This window comes from Symphalangus syndactylus, chromosome 3 (genome assembly GCF_028878055.3).
Source record: "Symphalangus syndactylus isolate Jambi chromosome 3, NHGRI_mSymSyn1-v2.1_pri, whole genome shotgun sequence".
In the NCBI taxonomy this organism is placed as follows: Eukaryota; Metazoa; Chordata; class Mammalia; order Primates; family Hylobatidae; genus Symphalangus; species Symphalangus syndactylus.
In genome coordinates this window covers 73,622,205-73,649,925 of record NC_072425.2, presented here as the reverse complement: position 1 = coordinate 73,649,925, position 27,721 = coordinate 73,622,205, and the positions used below count along the sequence as shown (strand labels likewise).

The 27,721-nt window shown below is 38.5% G+C and overlaps 1 protein-coding gene across 23 annotated transcripts in view; it reads right to left on the bottom strand.

Annotated features, from left to right (window-relative positions):
* The window catches only part of TRPM3 (transient receptor potential cation channel subfamily M member 3), a 943,194-nt gene that overhangs the window by 300,685 nt on the left and 614,788 nt on the right, over positions 1-27,721 (bottom strand). For all 23 annotated transcript variants that reach the window (XM_055272296.2, XM_055272299.2, XM_063636996.1 and 20 more), the window contains exons 2-5: positions 26,417-26,496; positions 24,892-25,096; positions 4,983-5,196; positions 1,609-1,733 (exon numbers count right to left, since the gene is read on the bottom strand). In XM_055272296.2, the coding sequence (XP_055128271.1) occupies positions 1,609-1,733; positions 4,983-5,196; positions 24,892-25,096; positions 26,417-26,496 (624 nt within the window). The remainder of the gene's footprint in view (positions 1-1,608; positions 1,734-4,982; positions 5,197-24,891; positions 25,097-26,416; positions 26,497-27,721) is intronic.

The window sequence follows — 27,721 nt, the reverse complement described above, 5'->3', positions numbered from 1 at the left end:
CCACCATGTATATATATATATATATATACATGGTGGGATACTGCCCAGTCATAACAGAGAGTGAAATCCTATCTTTTGCAGCAACACGGATGGAACTGGAGGCCATTTTCCTAAGTAAAATAACTCAGAAACATAGTCAAATACTGCATGTTCTCACTTGTAAGTGGGGGCTAAATACTAGGCACACATGGACATACAGAGTGGAATATGGACATTGGACACTAAAAAAGGTGGGAGGGTTGAGGGCTGAAAAATCAGCTGTTGGGTACGATGTTCACTATTCAGGTGATGGGTACACTAAAAGCCTAGATTTAATCACTATGCAATATATGTACATAAGACATCTGCATTCGTACCCCATAAAGATATTTTTTAAGGTCAACAGTGTTTGTTTACCGCTTGTGTTTCATGACATTTAGTTTTTTTTGAAACACATGTTTTATTTAAAACTGAGATGAAAGTGTCTGCCGCTCAAATGCATCACAGTCTGTCCCATTTAGGTAAATTTTCAGGAGAAATGCAAGCCCCTGGGGAAAGTATCTCTGCTCAGGGTCAAATGGATCCTACCTCCTTTTTTAAATGCCTGCATTGCCATAGGTAACTCACACTACACATTTTAAGATTTGCAAAGGGCAGGACAGTGAGCCCTATGATGACATTTATTTTTTAATTCAAAGTATTTTGCATTGCATTTTTAAAAATTGCATATATTGTGTTGGATTAAAATAAGATGGTTGCATTGTATTGCATAATAGAAGAAGTAGTTTAAGACCAATTAATTCTTAGCCACTTTTTAAAAAAGTTTTTTTTTGTTGTTTTTTTTTTTTTGAGACGGAGTCTCGCTCTGTCGCCCAGGCTAGAGTGCAGTGGCGCAATCTCGGCTCACTGCAAGCTCCGCCTCCTGGGTTCACGCCATTCTCCTGCCTCAGCCTCTCCGAGTAGCTGGGACTACAGGCGCCCGCCATCACACCCGGCTAATTTTTTGTATTTTTAGTAGAGACGGGGTTTCATCGTGGTCTCAATCTCCTGACCTCATGATCCACCCGCCTCGGCCTCCCAAAGTGCTGGGATTACAAGCGTGAGCCACCGCGCCCGGCCTAAAAAAAAGTTTTGTGGCTCAGCTAGACCTCATGGTACTTTGAAATGAAAAGAATCTCTCTCTGCAGCTCTCAGGAGCTAGGTGAAAGATACTCACATTATAAAGATGCTAGAGCCCTGGGGTGCGGAGAGTCCGTGTTTAGTATATCTGTCAATGAGTTCATGTTGCCATATATTAAGTGGTTTAATGAATCTTGATATCATTATACCAAGAGTAATTGCAGGATTTGATGGGAGAAGAAAGACCACTGCTTGATTTAAGCAGAGAGGGGACAGGTGGTAAGTCTTACTTTGGACCTTTCTTGATCGTAAGAATTGACCTGGAGTTTGCCTAGAGATTTTAGAAAATAAATATTTGCCCAAGAAACCATTCCTTAACGTAAGTTTCATTTTAGTGAGTAGGGACCAAAAGAGTACTATAATATGCACATTTTGAATACTAATTTTGTTATACTTTTCTGATATCCTCTCTAGGAGAAGTCATGGAAAGGGACAGCACTCAGGACTTACATCTCTTCCAATGAGGTCCTCCTGGTTTTCCACAATTCCCCAGGGGGCAATACCTATGGTGCATATCTTTCCTCGAGACTTAGATGCATGATCCTTCAAGGCGTCTCCAACATGACGAATAACACCTAAAAAAAAAAAAAAAAACAGAGAAGCATTGATTTTGTCTTTTAAAGCAAATATCTTTTCATCATTCTAAAGAAAACTGTGGTAATGGTTTCTCCCGAGGCTAAATAAATTGAATATAAAATTTTGACGCATTTCTATACAAACTACTTGTATTTAGGAGGAAACAAACTCGTGGCTGTAACGCCAGATGCATTGGCCAGATTTGTATATGAATTCTAGCATTGCATTTCTTACTCCAATTTATATCAAAAAAACAAAAAGCACCCAATGTCTATAAAAAGAATAAATACAATTTTTTAAACTAGAAACTCTTTTTCTTATAAGCATAATAATTTGTTAGCATGATTAGGAACCAGCAGCTTGACTGTGTCATGTTAAAAGCACCATGTATAATGGTATGTTAAATCTACACCACAGTCTGTATATGAGTTAAATTCATTCAAAGACATGAGTTACTTAGTTTGAGATTTTGTTAACCTTTATGAGAACCTACTCATAAAGACAATGTTGGATTATTCTGTGGAAAATTTATGTTAAAATATATAGACACACCTTTTAATCTTCACCATTCTAATTATTTTCCTCTTCTGTTAAAATGACCTTCCCCATCATAGTTAAGGGTGAGAAAATTCAGTTTACAAGATGTTAGGCAGCATAACTCTTACCTTTTTAAAAATCATTTAAAGAAGATGCAATTTCTAATTCTCTTAACCTCCCTCTCAAATGTTCATTTTTATAGGAAGACATATAAGATATATCCTCTAAGAAAAGATGTTTCTGCTTATCAAAATTCCACCCATTTCTCCAGGAAAAATTTATACCTAGTGCCATTTCCTATATGAATGTTGAGTTGGATTTGATTTCTTCTCCATTTGAACATATTGCAGTTTGTCAATTTTGAATAGCTCAGTATGTCACTTAACATGTTCTGCAGTGATTCATAATTATATGTGAAGATGTCTCTTCTAACAGTAAAACTGTTTGAGAGGAAATTTGGAGGGTCAGTGCCTTATTCATCTTCCTACACCTCAGGGGCTAGACTAGAGGAAGGGCTCAGACGCTGCGCACTAAACTAACTAAACACATGAAACACATCAGGCAATTTAATCATGGGAAAAGACGTGTATTTAGGTAACTTAATACTGAAATATTCATAAGATGAAACAGAAAGAATCACTGTTTAAAAAGCAAATAACAAAACAGTGTAAATGGCCATTAATCATGTTGAGCTATTCAAGAGTGTTGGAAAGAATATAATTTTCACTTATTATCTTATCCATGAATCTTCTGAGTGAGAGAACTGGTAAAACAAACAAACAAACAAACAAAAAACAGACCCGAACCAAAAAACAACAAAACAAAACTCCCCAAAATAAGGCTGTGAATATTGGTATTAAATTGTTTCCAATTGTTTCCAGTACAAAACTCCTTTCAGGGCCAGCCCTGGACAAGAAGTTTAACTTTATGGTATGCTCATCTGTCTGCACAATTCTATCAATACTTCTTACCTAACTTTAACATTTTATCGTTAAGAACCTCACTTTGGGTATTGGATTGAACACTAAGCCTGGAGTGAGGCAGAGATGAACTCTTGGGTTTGTAGCATGTAGGCTATAAATTCTTCTTTTGATATTGAATGCATTTTATAAAAGAACAAAAACAGTAAACAATATTCCAAGTTCTTAGAAATAGAGCATTGGTAAGACTTTCTTTTGAACCTGTAGAACCCTTTGAGTTGGTCTCTATGTGACAGGAATGCAATAGACAATAATCACAAGCCAATGAGGCCTGCTTAGTTGAGAGGGAAACGTGGAGCTCCAAACCTGAACAGTCACTGAAAGAAAAATTGCTCTGCAGATATTTGATTACTACAGGATAAGGAGTAAAGAGCTAAGCAGGTCATTCTAAGATCATGTCAGTGTATGGGCTGAATCAGAATTTCACATAATAACATCGAACATGAGCAGTCTGCAGACTTCATCACTGAAATATCCTTATGTAGCTGTGTGCAGAATGTTCACAAATTCTAGGTATTTAAGAGAATTAGTGTAGGTCTTACTCAAACAGCATCCAAACTACAAATGCAAAATTAAACAACATTAAGATAATGTGTTATTTTTATTTTTTGAGGCAGAGTTTTGCTCTTGTTGCCCAGGCTGGAGTGTGGTGGCACGATCTTGGCTCACTGCAACCTCCACCTCCCAGGTTCAAGCAATTCTTCTGGTTCAGCCTCCTGAGTAGCTGGGACTACAGGCGCCCACCATCACGCTGGGCTAATTTTTGCATTCTTAGTAGAGACAGAGTTTCACCATGTTGGCCAGGCTTGTCTTGAACTCCTGACCTCAGGTGATCCACCCGCCTTGGCCTCCCAAAGTGCTGGGATTACAGGCATGAGCCACCATACCTGGCCCGAGATAAAGTGTTATTTAAAACTAACTGGTCCAGAGTTATGTTTAGAATATTCCATTAACTACGAATGTATCCACATGTACAGACTTTGGGGCTTGTAATAAGTTTGCCTAACTTATTGCAACATTACCTCTGTATTTCCAATTGGCACCTCAGACTTCAGGCTGGGGGAATGTGCCAAAAACATTTACAGGCATCCATTCCATTATCTGGTGCACATCAAAAATGTTCTGTAAATAAGCACTTAACTATAGGTGGGCCAGTAAGAATTGATTTGAGAATGCATCTGTGTCACAATATAGATGGCAAGAAGGAAAAATTCTTTGGAATTCAGAGTGAGGTGTGTCTTCTATTGGCACAGTGAGGAGTTAATAAAATATTTTAAACAATAAACATGTAATGCCCTAGACTTTGCCTTTATGTCCCAGATGGAAACATCATTTTGCAAAAATTAAAGCTATTTGGCACCAAACTTGAAATTGTGTAAAGGACAGAGGTAGGGCTTCCAATTTAAAGCAGAAGTCATTCCTTAAAGAATTATTGGCAACTTGAGCTATTTAAAAATATACTGTGAATTTCCATTAGTCATGTTTATGAATTCTGTATAGTCAACTATTAAATATCCCAACCCATTTCTTATGTGTAAGTAATTCTTCTTGGTTAAGAAATAACTTTACAGTTCTCATTTAGATAAAGGAGGGAGAGATAACCAGCAACCATGGACTCATGGGTAGGGATGAAGTGGGGTGATATAGAGATAATTAACCTTAGCAGAAAATTATATCAGGCACAACATTCCCATGGCCTATGCTGACTTTCTCCGTTCCACTTGCAACTACCTGTGTTAACCCCTCCAGTGAATATCCACGCTCCAGTTGTCATAGCTGCTTTGATGAGCCCTTTCCCAAAGACTTGCTTGAGTTTTGGCTGAAGTTCAAAGTTCTGCAGGCCCCCATGGACAGAGATGAGAAGCTTGGGAAGCTCCAGCTGCCATTCCTTGGTCATCAGGTGTAAGAGGAGATCAGGTTTTGTATCAAAAGATACTCGCACATACTGGAAGAAGAAAGGACATAAATTAGGGAGACAAGGCAGGACTGGCTAAGGCTGGTTATCTTTACTGATTGCAATTATATGTGTAGTTATGTGACAAAAATGTCTTATATAAAATCAGATTTTTTTTTAAAGGGGTGATCATTTGCTTTATCAAAAGAGCCTTCATTAGATAGAGTTCGTATTTTTAAAGGCTTTCTTGAAATTATGATAATTCATTTTGAAATGATTAGATTTTCTAAAATGTGCAAGCATGACTTTTCCCAGACTGAGTTCTTTGCTCAAAGGAAATTATGTTTATATTTCACCACCCTTTACATGTGTACAACAGTTCAAATGTTTCTAATATTTTTCATATCTCTTTATATTAACTAGATGCACATATTATTATTTCTGTGACCCTATTATTTTGAGAGGATTTGAAAGATTCTACAGTTCTACATAATGTAATGAGAATTTTAAAATAAGGTAATAGTGAATTACATTTATTTATAGCTATAACAACTGCATACCAAATGTAATGTTACTCTATCTTTTAAAGAAGACAAGTAACAAAAAGCAGGACAACTATTCTTGAAGAATAGTTGAAAATTTGAGTGTATAGCAAATATCAAGGTGTTACCAGATGCAACTGGAAATAAAGTTATAATAAGTCTATATAAATGAAATACTATAAATATATGCAGTAATAAATATGTATATAACCATATATATAGAGATACTCATTTAGGTCTCAATGTAATTATGTAAAAACTTTGGCCGGGCGTGGTGGGTCACACTTGTAATCCCAGCACTTTGGGAGGCCCAGGCGGGCGGATCACGAGGTCAGGAGATCGAGACCACGGTGAAACCCCGTCTCTGCTAAAAATACAAAAAATTAGCCGGGCGTGGTGGCGGGTGCCTGTAGTCCCAGCTACTCGGAGAGGCTGAGGCAGGAGAATGGCGTGAACCCAGGAGGCGGGGCTTGCAGTGAGCCGAGATTGCGCCACTGCACTCCAGCCTGGATGACAGAGCGAGACTCCATCTCAAAAAACAAACAAACAACAACAACAAAAAAACTTCAATTTCTAGCTAGAAACAACTGAAAAACTGGGCATATATAGAAAGTCCTTTGAAATACGTTTCTGAGCTGGCACAAAAAAAAAGAATTATTGAGACTCCTAAACAAAGAAGCAGTTTAGAACCTCAGGAGGTTAGGGAGTACCAAAGCAGGATTTGACCCTGAGTGTCTTTCCTAAAGCCTGGAAGACCTAGAGCATCTGATTTAATGATTGCATGCAGGGCGGAATTGAATGATTTTATGGGAGAGTTTAATATGGGATCCCACATAGGGCTGGTACACTTCAAAGGGCTCATCCTCAAGTATAAGAAAGAAAAAAAACTAAATAAGCCTGATGTACAGAAGAAGATGGCAAGAAAACTTGCCTACCTCAACCTTGACTATAGGTAAATGAGGAAAAAATTTCCCCTCTGATTATTTTTAAACACAATCAGGCCCCCACACAGGCCTTGTCTATATTCACACTATCAATGTGGTTTAAGAATTGCCAAGCAGTGTTTAATGTTAAATAGTTCTGGCCGGACAATAGTTCCAGATAACTGGTAGAAGTAAATGCAGGTTCTCTGGGGAAGAATATGTCATCAATCCATGCCTGAAATAATTCTCATGGGGAAATAAGTATTTCATAGTAAAACCATAAAATAAATTATACAGGAAATAAGGCAGCATGAATGAGAACCAATAGAAACAACAGGCACCAAAATAAGATCCTCAAAGTCATTGAAACGATCAGATACAGGCTATAATATAACTGTTAATATGTTAAAAAGCATAAATGAGATGATTGAGTATAAGAGTAAGGAGCAAGAAACTAAAAAATGACATATACATACATATATATATACATCTGAAAAGAACCAAACAGAACTTCTAGTAATTAAAATGTAATAAGTAAATGAAAATTAAAATGGATAAGTTAAATTACATATTAGATATAATGATAATAGATCCAGAAAATAAATGAGATGCAGCCAGGAAAACAAAGGATTTGAAAACATGAAAGGAAAATAAAGGAGCTTGGAGGAGATAATCAGAATTATAGATAGAAGTAAAAGAGATGATGGGGAGGAGGAAATATTGGAAGAAATATTCGCTGAATATTCCTCAGAATTATAGAAAGATACCAATTCTAAGATGTAGAAAGTTCAGTGAATCCCAAGCAGGATAAATGAAAAGAAACCTCACTTACATACTCATCACACGTAACACCAAAGGGATGGGAAATTCCTCAGAAGTAGCTGGAAATAAAGACAGATCCCGTACCAAGAATAGTCATTAGACTGAAGACCTACTCCTCAACAGCAACAATAGACACCTGAAGCCAGAACCTTCCACGTGTCAAGAGAAATTACCTGTCAATCTAGAATTCTATATTCAGCAAAACTATCTTTTAAAAAATGAGAGCAGATTATAGATGTTTTCATACTGCCAAAACTGACAGAGTTTACTTCTAGGCACCTTCACTGAAGAAAGTTGTTTTTGTTGTTGTTGTTGTTTGTTTTGAGATAGAGTCTTGCAGTGTCGCCTGGGCTGGAACACAATGGCATGATCTCGGCTTACTGCAACCTCTGCCTCCTGGGTTCAAGCAATTGTCCTGCCTCAGCCTCCCGAGTAGCTGGGATTATAGCTACAGGTGCCCACCACCAGGCCCAGCCATTTTTTTTTGTATTTTTAGTAGAGATGGGGTTTCATCATCTTGGCTAGGCTGGTCTGGAGCTCCTGACCTTGTGATCTGCCCGCCTCGGCCTCTCAAAGTGATGGGATTACAGGCGTGAGCCACCGCGCCTGGCCTGAAGGAAGTTTTAAAATATATATAGGAAGCAGGACTTATATGATCCAAAATGGATGATCTGGGTTGTAAGGTAGGAAGATAAACTAAGATATTAGTTAATATAAGGTAAATCTTAAAAAGTATTGGGTATATAATATAAAATAACATCTAATTTACAGTGGAAAGTGATAGAACTAAAGCACTGGACAATACAGCATATAAATGAATGGTAACAATTAGAGTTATGGCATTCTAAAGCCTATGTTGTGTGGGAAAGAAGGGAAAATTATTAATTCTGGAATTTAAGTATGAATGTTGAAGTTGCATAACCACAAAATGAATAGGCCTGCATGTAATCATACAAACATATGCTTTTCAATTTATAAATAAGATTATCCAGGAGATGACAATTTACTGCCATACTTTTGGGTCTGGAAAACTCCATTGTTTCAAAGCCTCAAAAATTGTTTCTGTATTCTTTCGTTAAAGTATATTTGAAATATATTTAGCTGAAACATGAGGCAAAAGCACGCAGAATATGAAAGCAGCTTAATAAAATAAGCTGCATCATCAAGAGATACCAAAGAGCTAAAGTTTCCTGAACATATATGCCAGAAATCCAAAGTGTTGGCATCCAATACAGTTGTTTCTATATTGATTAGACTTATCTAGCAAAAAATGATTCCAGAATACAGAGTAAATGTTGACAATTTTAGCTAAGTACATTATATCACTAGAATTTGACTAGAGTTTACAATATGAAAAATGGCATCTTTTGTGCACCAACTCTCATGCAGAGGGCAAAAACTTTCAGATATCTATCAACAGAAATTTTCACTAATGTGTACTTTTGTGCCACACAAGGAGCATTCAGGCAGAAGAGGGGGTACTGGAGTATCAGAGGCAAACAGAGGAGTTTCTTAAGTAAAAGCTTCTTTTAAAAATCTTCATTGAGAGTCTCTTTATAAGAAATATTTATAATGAATGCTATAAAATAAAAGAATAAAGAAAAGGATAAATAAATAAAAGGACAGAAGAACACTTTGGAGGTGTTGGGTAAGCTTATGGCCTTGATTGTGCTGATTTCCCAGGTATATCTCCAAACTCATCAAGTTGCATATACTAATTGTATTCAGCTTTTTGCATGCCAGTCATACCTCAGTAAAGTGGTTTAAGATAAAGATGAAAGAATAACATTTTTAATGATGGCCATTCTAACTGGTGTGAGATGGTATCTCACTGTGGTTTTGATTTGCATTTCTCTGATGGCCAGTGATGATGAGCATTTCTTCATGTGTTGTTTGGCTGCATAAATGTCTTCTTTTGAGAAGTGTCTGTTCATGTCCTCTGCCCACTTTTTGATGGGGTTGTTTGTTTTTTTCTTGTAAATTTGTTTGAGTTCATTGTAGATTCTGGATATTAGCCCTTTGTCAGATGAGTAGGTTGCAAAATTTTTCTCCCATTCTGTAGGTTGTCTGTTCACTCTGATGATAGTTTCTTTTGCTGTGCAGAAGCTCTTTAGTTTAATGAGATCCCATTTGTCGATTTTGGCTTTTGTTGCCATTGCTTTTGGTGTTTTAGACATGAAGTCCTTGCCCACGCCTATGTCCTGAATGGTATTGCCTAGGTTTTCTTGTAGGATTTTAATGATTTTAGGTCTAACATTTAAGTCTTTAATCCATCTTGAATTAATTTTTGTATAAGGTGTAAGGAAGGGATCCAGTTTCAGCTTTCTACATATGGCTAGCCAGTTTTCCCAGCACCATTTATTAAATAGGGAATCCTTTCCCCATTTCTTGTTTTTGTCAGGTTTGTCAAAGATCAGATAGTTGTAGCTATGCGGCATCATTTCTGAGGGCTCTGTTCTGTTCCATTGATCTATGTCTCTGTTGTGGTACCAGTACCTTGCTGTTTTGGCTACTGTAGCCTTGTAGTATAGTTTAAAGTCAGGTAGCGTGATGCCTCCAGCTTTGTTCTTTTGGCTTAGGATTGACTTGGCGATGCGGGCTCTTTTTTGGTTCCATATGAACTTTAAAGTAGTTTTTTCCAATTCTGTGAAGAAAGTCATTGGTAGCTTGATGGGGATGGCATTGAATCTATAAATTACCTTGGTCAGTATGGCCATTTTCACGATATTGATTCTTCAAACCCGTGAGCATGGAATGTTCTTCCATTTGTTTGTATCCTCTTTTATTTCATTGAGCAGTGGTTTGTAGTTCTCCTTGAAGAGGTCCTTCACATCCCTTGTAAGTTGGATTCCTAGGTATTTTATTCTCTTTGAAGCAATTGTGAATGCCATCATTAAAAAATCTGGAAACAACATGTGCTGGAGAGGATGTGGAGACATAGGAACACTTTTACACTGTTGGTGGGACTGTAAACTAGTTCAACCATTGTGGAAGTCAGTGTGGCGATTCCTCAGGGATCTCGAACTAGAAATACCATTTGACCCAGCCATCCCATTACTGGGTATATACCCAAAGGACTATAAATCATGCTGCTATAAAGACACATGCACACGTATGTTTATTGCGGCACTATTCACAATAGCAAAGAGTTGGAACCAACCCAAATGTCCAACAACGATAGACTGGATTAAGAAAATGTGGCACATATACACCATGGAATACTATGCAGTCATAAAAAATGATGAGTTCGTGTCCTTTGTAGGGACATGGATGAAACTGGAAAACATCATTCTCAGTAAACTATCGCAAGGACAAAAAACCAAACACCGCATGTTCTCACCCATAGGTGGGAATTGAACAATGAGAACTCATGGACACAGGAAGGGGAACATCACACTCCGGGGACTGTTGTGGGGTGGGGGGAGGGGGGAGGGACAGCATTAGGAGATACACCTAATGCTAAATGACGAGTTAATGGGTACAGGAAATCAACATGGCACATGGATACATATGTAACAAATCTGCACATTGTGCACATGTACCCTAAAACCCTAAAGTATAATAAAAAAAAAAAAAAAAAAGAATAACATTTTTGCTGTGCCTGTACACTGCTACTTGAGTAGTGTGGTTTAGCGACTTGAATAGTTAAAATTTGGGGGTTCTGCTGAATTGAATTTATTTCATTTTGACTAATTCCAGAACAGGTTATTTAGTAAAATAAAGTAGAACTGGGACTTACAAGGCTTCCAGACTATACAAACCAAGAATGCTTTAGTGTGAGACGTGTTAAGAAATTGCTTTTCAAGTTACTGTTCTCTTATTTATCAACTTTAACGTATCACTTTAAAGAACCCCAATTTAATGTGGACTTATGTTCTCCTAAGGTGCGATATAAATTACACTTTTCTTAAACATAGAAAAGCATCTAAAGTATAAAAATACTCCTAAAATTATTTGCCTCTTGCAAGACTACAGAGTAATTCCTAACATTTCTGAGTTGCTATGATTGTGGCTTTTGGAACCCCAAAATTCTCCATGTAGATCTGCACCTATACATTTCATCTAGCCACTGCACCATTACACTCCAGCCTGGGCAACAAGAGGGAGACTCTGTCTCCAAAAAAAAGAAAAAAAAATCCCAAAAAACAAGAACAACAAAATAACCAGAATACAAGAAACTTGTATATTTATTGTGCACCAGGCACAAACATGCTGTGAGATCCAGAGCCATAGTTTGTACCTGGGAATAGATATGCGTACATTATTAACTCACATAGTGTGAAGGGAGATTACAATTCATACTAAATTAATACAGATATTGTGCAATAATTTCAGCAAGCTTAACTAGCTAAGTGACATATTATGGAGTTCAATTATTCATACTAATTGGTAATAAATAAATTCATTTTTAGGAATAAGCCTCCCTTGATAAATAATTTACTTTAGGTCTTCCATAGTTATACATACAATATAACAGTAAGAAATGAAAAGGGTCTACTTATTGATCAGGTGAGCAGCTCACTGGAAAAGACCAATAGAACTACTCAATATGTTGAAATACCTTTTGAAGTAGCCTAACCCATACAAAGCTGTGTTCATTGTCACGGAATGTTTGTTACTCAGCTAGTAAGCAATCAAGAGAGTGAATGAATGAATGAATGACCTAAGAGATCCCCTTGATCCCAGCTCCCCATCTTACAGATGAAGAAAGAGAGACAGTAGGTGAGGTCACACTACTCGTGGGCTCTCTTCACATTTTTCTCACTGCTCACAATTACTTTACTAAGAAAAAAAAAATTCCAGCCAGGCACAGTGACTCACGCCTGTAATCCTAGCACTTTGGGAGGCCAAGGCAGGCAGATTACCTGAGGTCAGAAGTTCAAGATCAGCATGGCCAACATGGTGAAACCCTGTCTCTACTAAAAATACAAAAAATTAGCTGGGTGCAGTGGTGCGCACCTGTAATCCTAGCTACTTGGGAGGCTGAGGCAGAAGAATCACTTGAACCCAGGAGGCGGAGGTTGCGGTGAGCTGAGATCGCGCCACTGGAACACTGCACTCCAGCCTGGGCGACAAGAGCGAGACTCCAACTCCAAAAAAAAAAAGAGAAAAAAAAAGTCCCAAAAAAACAAGAACAACAAAATAACCAGAATACAAGAACCTTGTGTATTTACTGTGCACCAAGCACATGCATGCTGTGTGTTCTACTTGTACCTTCTCACATACTCCTCCCAACAACAGGGATGTTGGTTTCACCCACATTTTACTGATGGGAACAGAAAGAATCCATCATGTTCTCAAGTTCACTATGCTAGTATGAGAGTGCTCACAGCCCAGGTCTGACCCCAGGGCCCTTTCTCTTTACCTCAAAGGTGTAAAAGGCTCTGTCTCTCTGTACGTCTCCTTTTCGTTTACCTATGACCAATCAGTCTCCAAATCCTAATGGTCCACTTATCAAAACAGTGCTCTCAACCAGCTCCTTTTCTCTATTTCTTCAGTTGCCATTTTAAGAATGTATTCTCCTTACAATAAGGATGTCCATTTGAATTACAGAAACAGCCTCCTACTGACCTCTCTATGAGACACCAACAGGCAGATTTCTTTCTTCAATCCCTTTTGGACCGTATTATTTCTCAATTAAAATTCTTCTCTTAGATGTAAACTCCCCATTCTTGCCCTCAGCATCCCCTGTAACTTGACATAATCTTGCCAATTCTGAGGCTTTCCTCACTTCTCCCTGCATTTGGCCAGTGCTGCTCCCCCTCCTAGTCCTAGATAATGCAGTCTCGCCCCTTTCATCTACAGAAAGCATTCTCATCTTTCAAAGGCCTTTGTTTCATCCAACATGACTTTTCCTGAGAATGTAAGTTCAGGCTGATGCAGTATAAGTCTTAAACCCAGTGTGATACATATTTTTTTTCTGGTTGTTTTTCCCATGTGTCAATTTTATCTCCCTACGTTGCAAGAGCTTTGAGGAGAGGGACTGTGTTTGACCTGACCATGTCTTTTTTTCTTTAGTAAGTCTTTCAGCACTGGCTATGAAGTAGTCACTGTCTTGGAAAGAAAACAGAGTTTAGAGATATCTTGGCAATCATGGGACTCTTCAAAAGAATCCGTTCCATTCTTTTGCTTTTCAAATGAGGATACAGAGACCCAGGGAAGGTGAGTGACTGAAATATCAGAGCTAGTTATTCAACAATCCTTTAATTCATTATTGAAGCTACTGTTAACACTGGCGGCTCTAGATGGGGCTGTGCTTCTCTAATTTTAATGTGCACAGAACTTACTTGGGGACCTTGTCAAAAATATAGGCTCTGATTCAATACATCTGGGGTAGGGCTTAGGCCTCTGCAGTTCTAACCAGCTCCCCAGGTACCACATGAACAGCAAGAATGATAACTTTTCCCCAGACCAAACATCCCAAATGATGTGTTTTGTGTTTGTTATTTGGTCAAAGAAAGAGCGCTCAGTATTTTACATGAAAATCCAAAGGAAGATTTAGGAAGTACTGGAAGAATTAGTAAGGCCACAATAAACATGAAAATGCAGCAATTGACAAGCTACTCAAAGTATCTTCAATTACCTAACCTCTTTTGACCAGTACTCATTCTTACACAAAGGAACATTTGGTTAACTGTAGAACACACCTAATTATCTAGAATCATGCAAGTAGCACAAACAACGGGTGGCTCTGGCCCTTGGATGTTGCCCATTATTTGTGATTTATTGTGCCCTTCTCTTGGAGAATAAAAGGCAAGATATAAATAAAGCATTTAAGTGAATTAATTTGCTAGTTTTTTCATTTTTGGCTGTCACCATTTAGCAACACAGGTACATGGTTTTGTAGATAAGAGGATAATTAAAACCAAGGGATAAAACATTTTGAGATTATCTGAGGATTTTCATTTTTAAATGATATTCCTATGCTCATAAAGATCAGTTCCTTTTGTAAGCCCTCCAGGTGCTTTAATACAGCAGTTAACTCATGTGCTGAGTCAGCAGCTCCACGCTCATAAATGGACGTGCCCAGAGCAATTAATCAATTCCTATTAAGTAGTCAATAAGATTTGAAATTAGGAGCTATTTTGGTTGTCAAGATCGGCAATTTTGACTGTCACTTGTGAGTCTATTAATTGCAAAGGGCTCACCTTACAAATAACAAGAAGTCTTCCTAATGAGCATGCTCAGTTTTGTCCCCTGAGCATTACTCTGATGTGGTGCTCCCATTTAGAGATTTTTCAAACATAAGCAGCATGACACTTGAGTGTCAGATAGCGGCATTGCAAGTCCTTTGGCAATTTGAGCATCCTCTGTTGTTAAACAGGGGTGATCCTGACGACCTCACAGGACACTGTGTGGATTAAATTGTGGAACATACCAGGTATGGTGGAAAAACCAATAAATGCAAGTTGAGTTCATTGTAGATTCTGGATATTAGCCCTTTGTCAGATGAGTAGGTTGCAAAAATTTTCTCCCATTGTGTAGGTTGCCTGTTCACTCTGATGATAGTTTCTTTTGCTGTGCAGAAGCTCTTTAGTTTAATGAGATCCCATTTGTCGATTTTGGCTTTTGTTGCCATTGCTTTTGGTGTTTTAGACATGAAGTCCTTGCCCACGCCTATGTCCTGAATGGTATTGCCTAGGTTTTCTTGTAGGATTTTAATGGTTTTAGGTCTAACATATAAGTCTTTAATCCATCTTGAATTAATTTTTGTATAAGGTGTAAGGAAGGGATCCAGTTGCAGCTTTCTACATATGGCTAGCCAGTTTTCCCAGCACCATTTATTAAATAGTGAACTCAAACAAATTTACAAGAAAAAAACAAACAACCCCATCAAAAAGTGGGCAGAGGACATGAACAGACACTTCTCAAAAGAAGACATTTATGCAGCCAAAAAACACATGAAGAAATGCTCCTCATCACTGGCCATCAGAGAAATGCAAATCAAAACCACAGTGAGATACCATCTCACACCAGTTAGAATGGCCATCATTAAAAAATCAGGAAACAACAGGTGCTGGAGAGGATGTGGAGAAATAGGAACACTTTTACACTGTTGGTGGGACTGTAAACTAGTTCAACCATTGTGGAAGTCAGTGTGGCGATTCCTCAGGGATCTCGAACTAGAAATACCATTTGACCCAGCCATCCCATTACTGGGTATATACCCAAAGGACTATAAATCATGCTGCTATAAAGACACATGCACACGTATGTTTATTGCGGCACTATTCACAATAGCAAAGAGTTGGAACCAACCCAAATGTCCAACAACGATAGACTGGATTAAGAAAATGTGGCACATATACACCATGGAATACTATGCAGCCATAAAAAATGATGAGTTCGTGTCCTTTGTAGGGACATGGATGAAACTGGAAAACATCATTCTCAGTAAACTATCGCAAGGACAAAAAACCAAACACCGCATGTTCTCACTCATAGGTGGGAATTGAACAATGAGAACTCATGGACACAGGAAGGGGAACATCACACTCCGGGGACTGTTGTGGGGTGGGGGGAGGGGGGAGGGACAGCATTAGGAGATACACCTAATGCTAAATGACGAGTTAATGGGTGCAGGAAATCAACATGGCACATGGATACATATGTAACAAAACTGCACATTGTGCACATGTACCCTAAAACCCTAAAGTATAATAAAAAAAAAAGAAAAAAAAATTAAAAAAAAAAAAAAATAAAAAAAATAAATGCAAGTTGAATGAAGGTCACATTCACCTTCTATATGACTCCTGTGTATAACAGGTCCAAGTAACTTGCCTTTAGTGCTTCAGTATGCCTTTCAAAATAACTTTGTTTTTCACCTCAGAGTTATCTGGGGAGTGACTGGTGCAGGTGTTTATCTTTCTAAAAGTACCTGTTTGGGCTACCCAATCCTTTCTTCATCCATGGCCTTTAGTTCCCTAATTTATCATTTCAAGAGATAAACTGGGCTCAAATAAGTTACACATGGCTGGAATTACCTATCTCTTCTCTTTCTGTCATTAGCTTCACTGCCTGGCAGCAGGAAGGCCCTGTGATGTGCTAATGACAATCAGAATAACATCTCAAGAATGTTCTGTATGAACTAGAGGCTAGTTCTGGTTGAAATTGTACTTTTTGATCTATTCTTAGTTACCTTGGAGGCCAGTACATCAGCATGATTTTCATGAGAAAATGTATTTTGAGTTCCAAACAACAAATTTAGACATGACATTCTGTGAGACTATAAATAGAAAACTAGAGATTTTCTTTCATTCAAATGGTAGAGGCCTTCAGTAACTAAAATTCTCAAGTTTTTGCTCTGCCTGGTGCCAAAGGTCTTTTTGCTTAGCAGGTGACTTATTGCATTTTTTACTAAAGCCACTCTGACTGCTTCGTCATTAGAAATGTTACTATTTGCCTATCAAAGCAGAACTTTATCATGGCTTTGCTCTGCACCGATTTGGTGTCACAAACCAGACAGTCCTTTCCCCTTCATCAAACCCACAGTAGGCAAAGGCTGGTTGGTGGGTGGGGCAGCAACCATACTGCATAGAAAAGATGGGCTGTTTCATTAAGAAAAAATAATAATAATCTTCCTTTGGCATTCTCAATGTGAGTTTTGGCAGAGCAATCTGCCTTTGAAAATTCATCAGTCACCTTTTTACGCCTAAATTTTAACCCAAGTAAATTTGCCCTGCTGTTTCAATGAAAATGTAAAGGAACTGCAGAACAATGAATCTGGCTACTCTTGGAAATATTAAATGACAGGTCCACCTCCTTCTACTGTAAGGCCATCTTTAATTCTTGGAAGTGATCACCTGGTTTTTGTTACGTAGTGTTCTGAAAAATGGAACTATCATTGCTAAATCTATTCTAACAATACTTTTAATGCCTTTCTTCCAAGCCTCTAGTGGAAAATTTGCCTCATTTTCCTTTCTGTTTGAGAAAGGTAACAAGCACCATTTCATTTCCTAACTCTCTGTAGGTACCTTTAAAATGGGCACTTGTAATTAAAGCTGTGGCTGAACAGAATATGTTGCTTGAGACTGCTAAGGCAATTTTGCTAATACCAGCTTTCCAAGTCCATGGGGCCTTTTGCTTTGCAGCAAGAGTTTAATGCTTATGATGGTTTAATAGACAAAAGATATCCTTAGAAAATATTTAGAATCACATTAACTGTCATCAAATCCCTAGTTTGATGACCCAGAAAACTCTGGAAGTGGAGGTGTCATTGTAATTTATTCCACATTGTTTTTGCAATGTCTCAATGTGAGATATCAGGTACTTACAGGGGATGGATGCTGACAAGCCACAACTCAAGGTTTAGAAATAATATAAAACTCCAGTAAGCATATGAACTAGTCATAGGAGGTAGTGTATGAATTTTCTGCCAGAATTATTTAGCATAATATTTTCTAGATGCAAAGATAGTATGGTTTCTTGGACGAGAATTGGTTCTTCCTTCTCTGTAGATCTATGATTAGGATCAGAAATATAACTGATAAATTCTAGTTTTATTCTCAGTTTCAGAAAAACCTTCCAAAGGTACTGCCTGTTCAGTGGTCTTGAGATTACAAGGTAGAAGCTGAAAATCAATGGAACAATTACAAAACCTCTCAAGACCTTACCATGTGTATGTACAGCTGCTTGGTTAGCCACAGCCTATTGATTAGCTATTTTGTGAAGTGGGACTCATTTAATTTCCTACTTGGTGTGTGCCAATCAGTGATGATTCCCAGATAAAATCTGCATATTGCAAAGATAGACAATTTTTAAAATCTCAAATTCAATCCTAAAGGATATTAAGAGCATAAGCTTGTAGATGTCATGCTGCTGACAGCCTCCCCCTGCCTGTTATCTCCCCCTTAAATCCCTACATTCCCTTTCACCTCACACCCACAACGCCCAGAGAATAAGGCTTTCATCCTTGGCAGGCTCTATAGTTAGAGCTTTAAGTGTGAAAATGAGGGCTAGAAATAATTATCTAAATCATATGAAGATTATAATAAGGGGCTCAACCTAATTTAATAAGGAGCGTAAATAGCAAGGGAAAACCTAAAGAGAATTACGTGGGTGACTTGAGAGGTTTAAATACAAGTCCTTAATTAGGTTACACTTATTTACCTGGCCCACAAATCAGCTCAGCATTAATTGGAAGAGATGATTAGCAAGAAAATAAGATTCTGTCTATAATCAAGTCCAACACTGCTTCCTTTCCTAAATAATGTAAGGCGTGAGCCCCAGATGTAGAAGAGTCTTTGAGAAATGATACTATGTTGGCTGATGGGTTCATCTTCTTGTTGCTCTGTAAAGGGTCCTAGAAAGTTACCTGGATTCCATTCCAGTAAAATAATGCCTAAACCAGAGCTTTTGCCTCTTACTATCTTCTCGCTTTGTCTCTATGTTCTGACACTTATGGGGCATCTGAGTGAACTGCAGGGTCTTCTGGTTGTTTGGGAATAGCTTTCTGGGGCTTGCAATTTGGTAGGATGTGGCTTGGTACTTAACAGGAAGTCAGAATCCCTCAGTTCTGTCAGCTTTGAACGTCTTCTTCCTGTGTCACAATTTTTCTCTGTCAAGTGCTGGTTTCACTGTGATTTTATGGGGGCCTGTCAAGCCTGGGAATGGAGGACCGAACACTACAAAGTACTTGAAAAGGCACAGAAAATGGTTCTGTGAGCCTAGGATGTAAGTTTACGAAGATCCCTTCCTGCTCACAGCTTTTGAGTTTCATCAACCTCATTAAACAATAGTGACTTTATGAATCTATTACGAAGCTTCCTTATCAATAGCTAGAAACATAATAATAATTAGCTTCCTTTCAATTACCCACATATATATTTCCCAGCAAAACATCTAATATAGCCTGTGCTAGGTGCATACAACAGAGAAGAAACAGAACTGACAGGAGTCCTGAGGAGGCTGGGCTCAAGAACTATGTTGTTAAATAAGTGTGTGACTCTGGGAAAATAATTTAACTTCTCTAGGCTCAGATTAGTTAGTGTTTTATAACCCTGACTGAACAGTAGAATAACCTGAGTAATTTTTTAAAAACTCTGGATGCCCAGGGTCTATGCCAGACCAGTGAATGAGACTCTCTTGGAAGTAAACCTTGGACATAGGTATTAGTGTGCTTATCTCAAAAGTTTGCAAGTTGTGAATCGCTGCGTTCAATCTCTCAAGTGTCTTAAGGTGGCTTAAGCTCTGTGACACATTGCTGTACTGCCGGCATGATAAAACAGATACACAGAGCGCTCCTGAGCAGAGATGTGGCTCACATGGCCTGCAACATTGTAATAATGATTATGATTCTCTTTTTCTCCAACTTTATCCTCTACCCAAACTCCTGCAGAGTGTCTCATATTATGTCCAGACCACATTGGCAACACAAGGTCTTCAACTTGGCTTCAAAAGTTAATAAAAATCAATCTTCCTCTAGAGTTTTTTGACCACTTTGTTAAAAATCATTTCAACTTTCAAGTATTCTTGTTAGAGGCAGGGGACCCAAGGCATATTAAATCAGTTGGCCAATCTGACTTAAATCTCAGTGAAAAATTAACCATGCCTTCCCCATGCAAAGACTGGCACTCTTTAACAGACGGTGGTTGCTGATTTTCCCTCTCTACAAACTGTGTGCCAGTTTGTTTGAGAGGATAAGAGGTAAAGAAGGAACAGGTTGGCACAAAACAATTATCCTGCCAGATAAAATGAGACCTCTGACCTGTGGACAACTCCACCCCTTGGTCTAGACAGAAGAATCAGAATAATTGAAAGGCAAGTTTTCAAAGTGGACAAAATGCTTATTTATGTCTGGATGAATAGCTGGAACTTCCACTTGTTAAATATTCAGTAGTAATAAGAAGGTAAATTGGTTCTCATTTGGCTGATTAGACTCAGAAAGAAAGAAAGGTTTACTCTCATAGTGACAGCTCTGAGGCCATCTAGGGCAGCCATAACCTCTGAAACCTAGCCTCAGAGCCAGCTTCGTGGGCGTGGGACCAATATAGTCACACTATTCAGGAGGCCAGTGCTTAGGGTCCATTGCTGTGCACTTGCTGTCTTAAAATTCTTAATAATTTTATCCTTGAATTTGTGTTTAGTAAATGAAGTCCAGTGGGACAGTGGAGTCTTGAAGCTTGAGTTCACAGGTGGTCCCTGGTCCTACCTCCTTGCTGCCTCTCCAGGATGGGGAAGGTCAGGGGTGAGTATGTACCTTGCAGCATTTCAGGGTAATGATAAGGGAGCAGCCTTCTCTGTCTTGGGCTGGCAAAACCAAGCTGTGTTTCATGGCCAACTTGGCAGAGGTTCACCTGCCTTAGATACCAGCCATGTCCCAGTGTAAAGGTGGCAATCCCATGGCAGGGGTTACCCATCCACTGAGAGTTGGGGCTGCCAGCTATCGGAAGGGAGGATTGATTTCTCTGTCCCTGCAAGGACCCTACATTTTCATTTTGTACTGGGTTCCACAAAGTATATAGCTGACCTTGTCTAATCTGATCACCAACAGACAACTCTAAGTTCCATAGAGCCATGTGGGGCCTCAGGAGGGCTGTCAAATCCAGTGTCTATATGTGTCTCCTCTGTGGAGCACAGTGGGGACTTCTTCGAGTCTTTCTTTCCACTGTGAAATATTGTAATATACATACAGTATATATTTGCTCTGTGATATGGAGAAATTACTTAACTATTAAGGGCTGCAGTAGGTTACTCTGTCATGTAGGAATAACAGTACTACTATTATAAACACAAAACAAGGTATCATAGGTAAGTACTTGGCACAGGGCCAGGGATGTGGTAGATGTTCCATAAGTTTTAGTTGCTATTATTATTGTCGTTATCATTACTTGCTATAGATTCTGAAAGCAATTGCACAAGTATTTTAATACTATGAAGGACACATATTTTAATAAACTCGTTTGGCATCTCAGTCTCCAGAGTTCTTAGGGTCTGTCAAATGCACTACAATTTTCCAAGAAGAGAAAAAGTAATCACAAAAAGGAAAGTCATATAATGAGAAGGGATCTTGGTTTTGTCCCCTGTAATAGCACACCCATGGCAGCTGTTCAATTGTTGAGGTGTAACAGTGTCTCACTTACTGTTTTGCTGGAGTGAGTAGATACAGGAGGTTGACTGAAAGTGGAAATCTAAGTACGTGATGTGGTGATCCACAGACCGCAGATCTCTGTCAGTGATGGGCTGGTGTCCTGGACCCACCCTCCTGCCAGTGCCTGTCACCAATGCCATTCACTGGAACAGAGTTGATTGCGGACTTATGCAGCCTGGCACCCCTATGGAAATATTCTAATACATCTCTGTATACATCCCAGGGAGTAAAGGAAGCTGTTTCACTACTCTGCTTTTGTTACTTTTATAAGTAGTTATTATTTTCATAAACATTTTGAGCACTAGCTGTATACCAGTTAGTGCTCTCTAATCTTCATAAGCATCAAATAAGGCAACTATGCCTGCTTTACAGGTACGAAAACTTGAGGCTCAGCTAAGTTAAATGGTTTAATCAAGCCTTTCTAGTTAAACAGTGAGAGAGTGAAGGCTGAGATCCAGTTCTGTCTGACTTCAAGATCATGCATCTTAATCGCAAAGCCTCTCTTTCCGGTACAGTAAGTTACCTCTTCGTAGGAAGAATACCAACAGCAAAGAGTTGCTCAGCTTTAACACCAGACAAGATTCTAAGTGCTTAACATGAATTGACTAATTTAATTCTAGAGATAGCCATATGAAGGAGGAATTACTATCCTCATTTTACAAGTGAGTGAGGAAACTGAGGCAGTAGGAAGCCAAGTAAACTGTCACATAGCCCATTAGTAACAGTCAGGCTGTAAATAAAATGCAGTGTGCCTTCAGATGCTGTGGTCCACCACCAGGCTAAGGGGTGAGAACTTCTGGAATAATTTTAAAACATTAACTGAAAAAGTGTAATTTGGCTTTCTAAAATAATATATATGTGCATCCAAATGAGTGTCTTTCAAAGTATTTAGTCAAAATGTTTTCATAATTTCTTTCAGAGACTGAAGCAAATAATATTGATGATAGTATTAATAATATTAATAGCAGCTAGATTAATTTTATATCTATTGTGTGCTCAGCACTGTGCCAAATGCTTTACATAAGTCATCCCATTTAATGCTTATGACAGTAATACCAACCATTTATACAACAGAATACAATTACTGAGGCTCAGAAAATTTAAGTAATTTTCTCCATGTCATAGCATTATATGATGGTTCTGGGTTAAACTTGTATTATCTAAATCCACAATCTACATTCTTCGCTTCTAACCTCCTAATACTAATACTTCACTACTAACACTCCATTTTTAAAAGATATTTTTTAATGGTAGAAAATTTTATCTTCATAGAATAGACTGGACTTGTAAAAAACAGTATAAGTTACTTGTGACTAACCTTTAGGTTTTACGAATTTCAGGTACTTCTGATTCATTTTCCATTAAAACTATCATTTGACGAAAATACAGACTGCTTTCCTCTTGTGATCTATAAATTTTCGGGAATCACTCCCCAAAAGGCAGATGAGTGCACATTTGGACAATGGCAGCATCATGGTCATCAGAGTCTCCTAAGGTGACAACTTTGAGGGATGCTCTCACTTACAAGCCTATTCGTGCTCCATATCTGACACTAACTCTTAACCGTGGAAATGATGACCAGAGGCTTATCATATGCCTACTGGACTAATGACACGAGGCTTGCAGGCAGTATTCAAGCATCCTGTGAAGGCACTGGGTGTACCACTCTACAATGATTATTGCCCAGCAAGCCACATCCTCATTTATAGCACTTTTCTTACAGGGACAACTTGCATGACTTTTAACACGTGGTTTCAGAGAATCTACAATGTATGTGGGTCAATCCCATACTGTCAACAGTGACTGTACTGAATTGGGGACAGTTAATAATCTTGTGTGGGCAAATACATCTAAGTGAGTAAGGAAGTTGACAGATTGCCATTTCCCTTAGTTTTGCATAGGCCAAGACTACTTAACTCATTCTTTGTATTCCCACGCCTTGCTGGAGGTTGCAAACAGCACATTTTTCTTTATAAAATATAGTTCAGAACTGGTTTTTTTTTTTTTTTTTGAGACGGAGTCTCGCTCTGTCGCCCAGGCTGGAGTGCAGTGGCGCAATCTCGGGCTCACTGCAAGCTCCGCCTCCCGGGTTCATGCCATTCTCCTGCCTCAGCCTCTCCGAGTAGCTGGGACTACAGGCGCCTGCCACCACGCCCGGCTAATTTTTTTGTATTTTTTTTTTTTAGTAGAGACGGGGTTTCACCGTGGTCTCGATCTCCTGACCTCATGATCCGCCTGCCTCGGCCTCCCAAAGTGCTGGGATTACAAGCGTGAGCCACCGCGCCCAGCCCAGAACTGGTTTTAATTTAATATATAGCTCAGAATTATATTTTATAGAAAAGAAGTGTTAAAATAGCTCAGTCAGCCATTCTTGGTAAAGAAATTACTGCAGTGGCAGGAGTGGGGGACAGGGAAAGGGGAAGAGGAGAGAGACAGAAAAGGGAGAGGTGAGAAAAGAGAAGAAAGAAGTGGCTTTATTGCACATTTTTTAGACTGCCATTCATGTGAGGTGACTTCCCTTGTGGTCTGTAGTATGCTTCTTTAAGCAAAATTTCTCCTCCAGACTCAAAAAACTCCATGACATGCCTAAGAACAGCCATCTCCTGCTCCACCCTCAGCTAGTTTTCTCTCTTATAACAGTTAGAAGCAAGCTTGTTGGACAACAGCATCTAGAATTTTCACAACACATGCTAGACAAATTCTGTCAGCTAACTAGGAAGTGGCCCATGATGAAAGGTGAAATTTAAAAGCAACGACTCTTAGAAGTAACATTTGCATATTTCCTAAAGTCTCCCCAACTCAAAAAAAATGCTTTTTATGTGGAATCTTCTAATGAGATCATTACTGAACACAGATGCTTGGAGAAAAAGCACTTAATTTCGATGGCAATATTTCTCTTAGAACAAGGAAAGAAATAGGTGGAGTTAATCATTTCTACTTTGAATTAAGAGAAATGCTAGTTACCAACAGAACAAAACAGAAGTCTAAAGACAACACATTCTCACCAAAGAGGTAAAAAAAGGAGTTAGAAAAATATGTCTTAATGGATGAGACCCAGAAAATAACATAATAAACAGGGAATAACTATAGAAAGCTATTTTAAAATGATTAATAATGAGTCACTGTGTCTGTAATTATTTAAAAGTCACTAATTACTTTAAAAATCCCAGGAGGAAAGTTTTCTTTTCCCCGTTTTATAGAGGAAGAGCTGAAACACACAGGGGCAGGGGACTCAGAGCAGGTCACCTGGTCAGACAGTGGTAGAGTGGAGATTAGGCCCAAAGACTAAATTTCATGCTCTTAACCACCCCTTTGCAGGACTTGAGACTTGAGATAGCATTTGGGAGCAACTGAATGGCTTTCTGATTACCATGGCTTTGTTGGAATGGCCGCCTCCTTGGAACTCAATAGTCCCAAAAGCATCCGTAGGGCTGAGTTGAGTGTGTTTGCTGATGGACCACTTTTCCGACTGGATGTCATTTCGTGAGAGGCGACTTTCATTTTTCTCATTCTGAAGCACAGAGATACTGGGGGTGAGGCCAACATGCTGGCCTATCAGACGCCCACAGCAACACCTATAACAGAAGAGGTTAAAGTGAACCCCTGGTATTAGTCACTATTGGGATACACACTTAAGGCAACCAGCTGGAGAAATCTACAGTCTGTGCCAACACCTGTCAGTCAATTCTCAGGAAGAATTCCACCATGTGGCTATATCAGGCATTGGTAAACTCAGGCTTTCCATGATATACATATCTTTTCTTTTCTCCCCTCTACCCATTTTCCTTTAGCTGTATAAGCTGTAATATGTCTCCTGCCCTTCTCCATCCACCTCTTTTGTACCCGGCATTTTGTTCAGGATTGGACACCTGCAAACAAAAGTTCTGTGGATTTTTCTACTTCTCACTCAGCCCATCTATCAAATGTATCAAAGCACGAAGGTTTCTGAAGAGCTTTGAGGGGGAGAAGTTTAACATGCACATTTAAATGAGGAATCTCACTTATATGTGAGTCACAACTGAACTTGTCTGTTCCCAATTGACATTTGCTGTCAAATATCCAATTCTGAGAATAAAAATCTGCAGGCTTAAGTGTTCTTGACGAAACAATGAAAAAATATTCATGAGATATTTGAAAACTTAAACTTTGCTCTATCACAAAAATGTCCTTCATACATTACTATTACTACCTTTATGACTATTAGTAATGATAGTTACAATATGTAGCTGCCATTTATTAAAAACTAACAATTTAGCATCCATTGTATAGATGAAATATTGTAGTTTTGAAGGTTAGGTAATTTGCACAAGGTTACACAGATAGTCTCTAAGACTCTGTAGTCTATATTTTAAACTGATTTGTTAAATTGCCCATTCATAAAGGCATTTCAGACATATACATGCTACTTTATCCCAAATGCTTCTTATCTTATATATTGTTGATCCTAAGGAAGGTAAGTAGGATGCTAACAATGTGCTTAAATGGGAATCTGAAGGTTTACAGTTTAGTTAGGAATCTGCTAGGAGTCTTTTATTTAAGTCTCTTCTTTTTCCTATTGTAGAACGTGTTGGTACAAACTAAGCATTTGGAGGAGGTACTTAAAAGGAAAAATCAATAACCATAACAAAAAACATAATCCGCTGTTATATATGGTGATTAATTCCTTCCACAATGGTGTATGTGTTTTTCTTTATAGGCTCTTAGAGTAAGACTTAATTGTAGGCATGACATACTATATAGTGTGTATAAATACGATTGCCTCAAAGATGTCCAGAAACAATAACAAAAGATATTTCATTTGACAGTGTTTCCCTTGCAACAGGTCATGATTACTCTTGTAGGTTTTTTGTATAATTGCTACTTCATGTTCTCAACATTATAGACAGCAAGATTACCTATGGGGGTCTTTGGTGCTGGGTATGATGTGGACACATTCTCTTTTATAAAATGCTCTTTCTATCCAGGATTTCTGAGCCTGAAAAAGAAAACAACAACAAAAAAAAGGAAAGGTGAACACACCATGAAATATTTTTAACTAGAAAGCAAAATTTCATAATCATATGAGACTAGTATATCACCAACTGAATTGAAATTGTGGTTATTTCACATATAAACATTAAATATAACAAAATCAATTACTCCCCGTACCTGCTGATTAGGTTATTTAACATCACAATATCGAGAATTAAAGGAACTGACCATAATAAAAAAAAGTTAGTGATGGAATCATATACAAATTCAGAACAGAAAGACAATGCTATTTGCAGAGAAAATAAATTTGGAGGGATAGAATAGCAATGTTTGTAACCTTATAGAAAACAAGTATTCAGTAATGGGAAGAAATGCATCCAAATAAGTATAAGGTTTTCACAGCTGACACTTCCATTAGATTTTCCTTGCAGAAGGAAAGAAAAATAGCAAGAGAATTGCATAACTCAAAAGCCCTAATGTATCCCTATGCTTTTTTCTAATTAACAGTGCTAAGTACAGGGGGGTGGGGGGGGGGAAGGAAATAAAAGCATGAGGAAGATAAATGTTTTTATCATAGTCCAAAGGTTTACGGGTAATGCCTTTGGAAAAAAGTAAGATAGCACATTTTTTCTTGTGCACCCCACATGCCCTTCAGCAGAGCATATACAGCTTCTTAGAATGGGCACTGTTGGGTCCATCCACCCAGAAGTCCTGCCACTGAGATTGGGTTCTCACATGGACAACGGATGTTCCGGAAAACTGTACAATCTCTGTTCCAAAGCAGTTATCCATCCTGCATCCCTTCATGGTTTTCTTTACCAGCATTTGCAATAGCAGCGGAGTCTCCCATGAAATTCAATGAGCTGCTCAGAAGATTCCTTCTCTAAGCCTTTAAGATGGAAGTTGCTAGAGCAACATTTAATGTTATTTCTACATTGCATCATCTTCTCTCTAATGCAGCATCAATACTAAATTCATACTCTTATATACAGGGCTAAAGCACAACTGAGCTGTTGATTTGACCTGTCTCTATAGTGTTAACTGTTATAAGCCCCCATGTGTTGAACCATAATTAATCTTGACTCTGCCAATGACTCAGATGTCTATAAGCTGTGCTAAATTCTGATTGGTCCTTAGTACTTCAGTCTTGCACCTCCCTCCTGTCTCACAAGGGAGGTCTAGGCAAGCATGTGGCCCCGAAGGCAGTAATTGCCTAATACTCATGACAA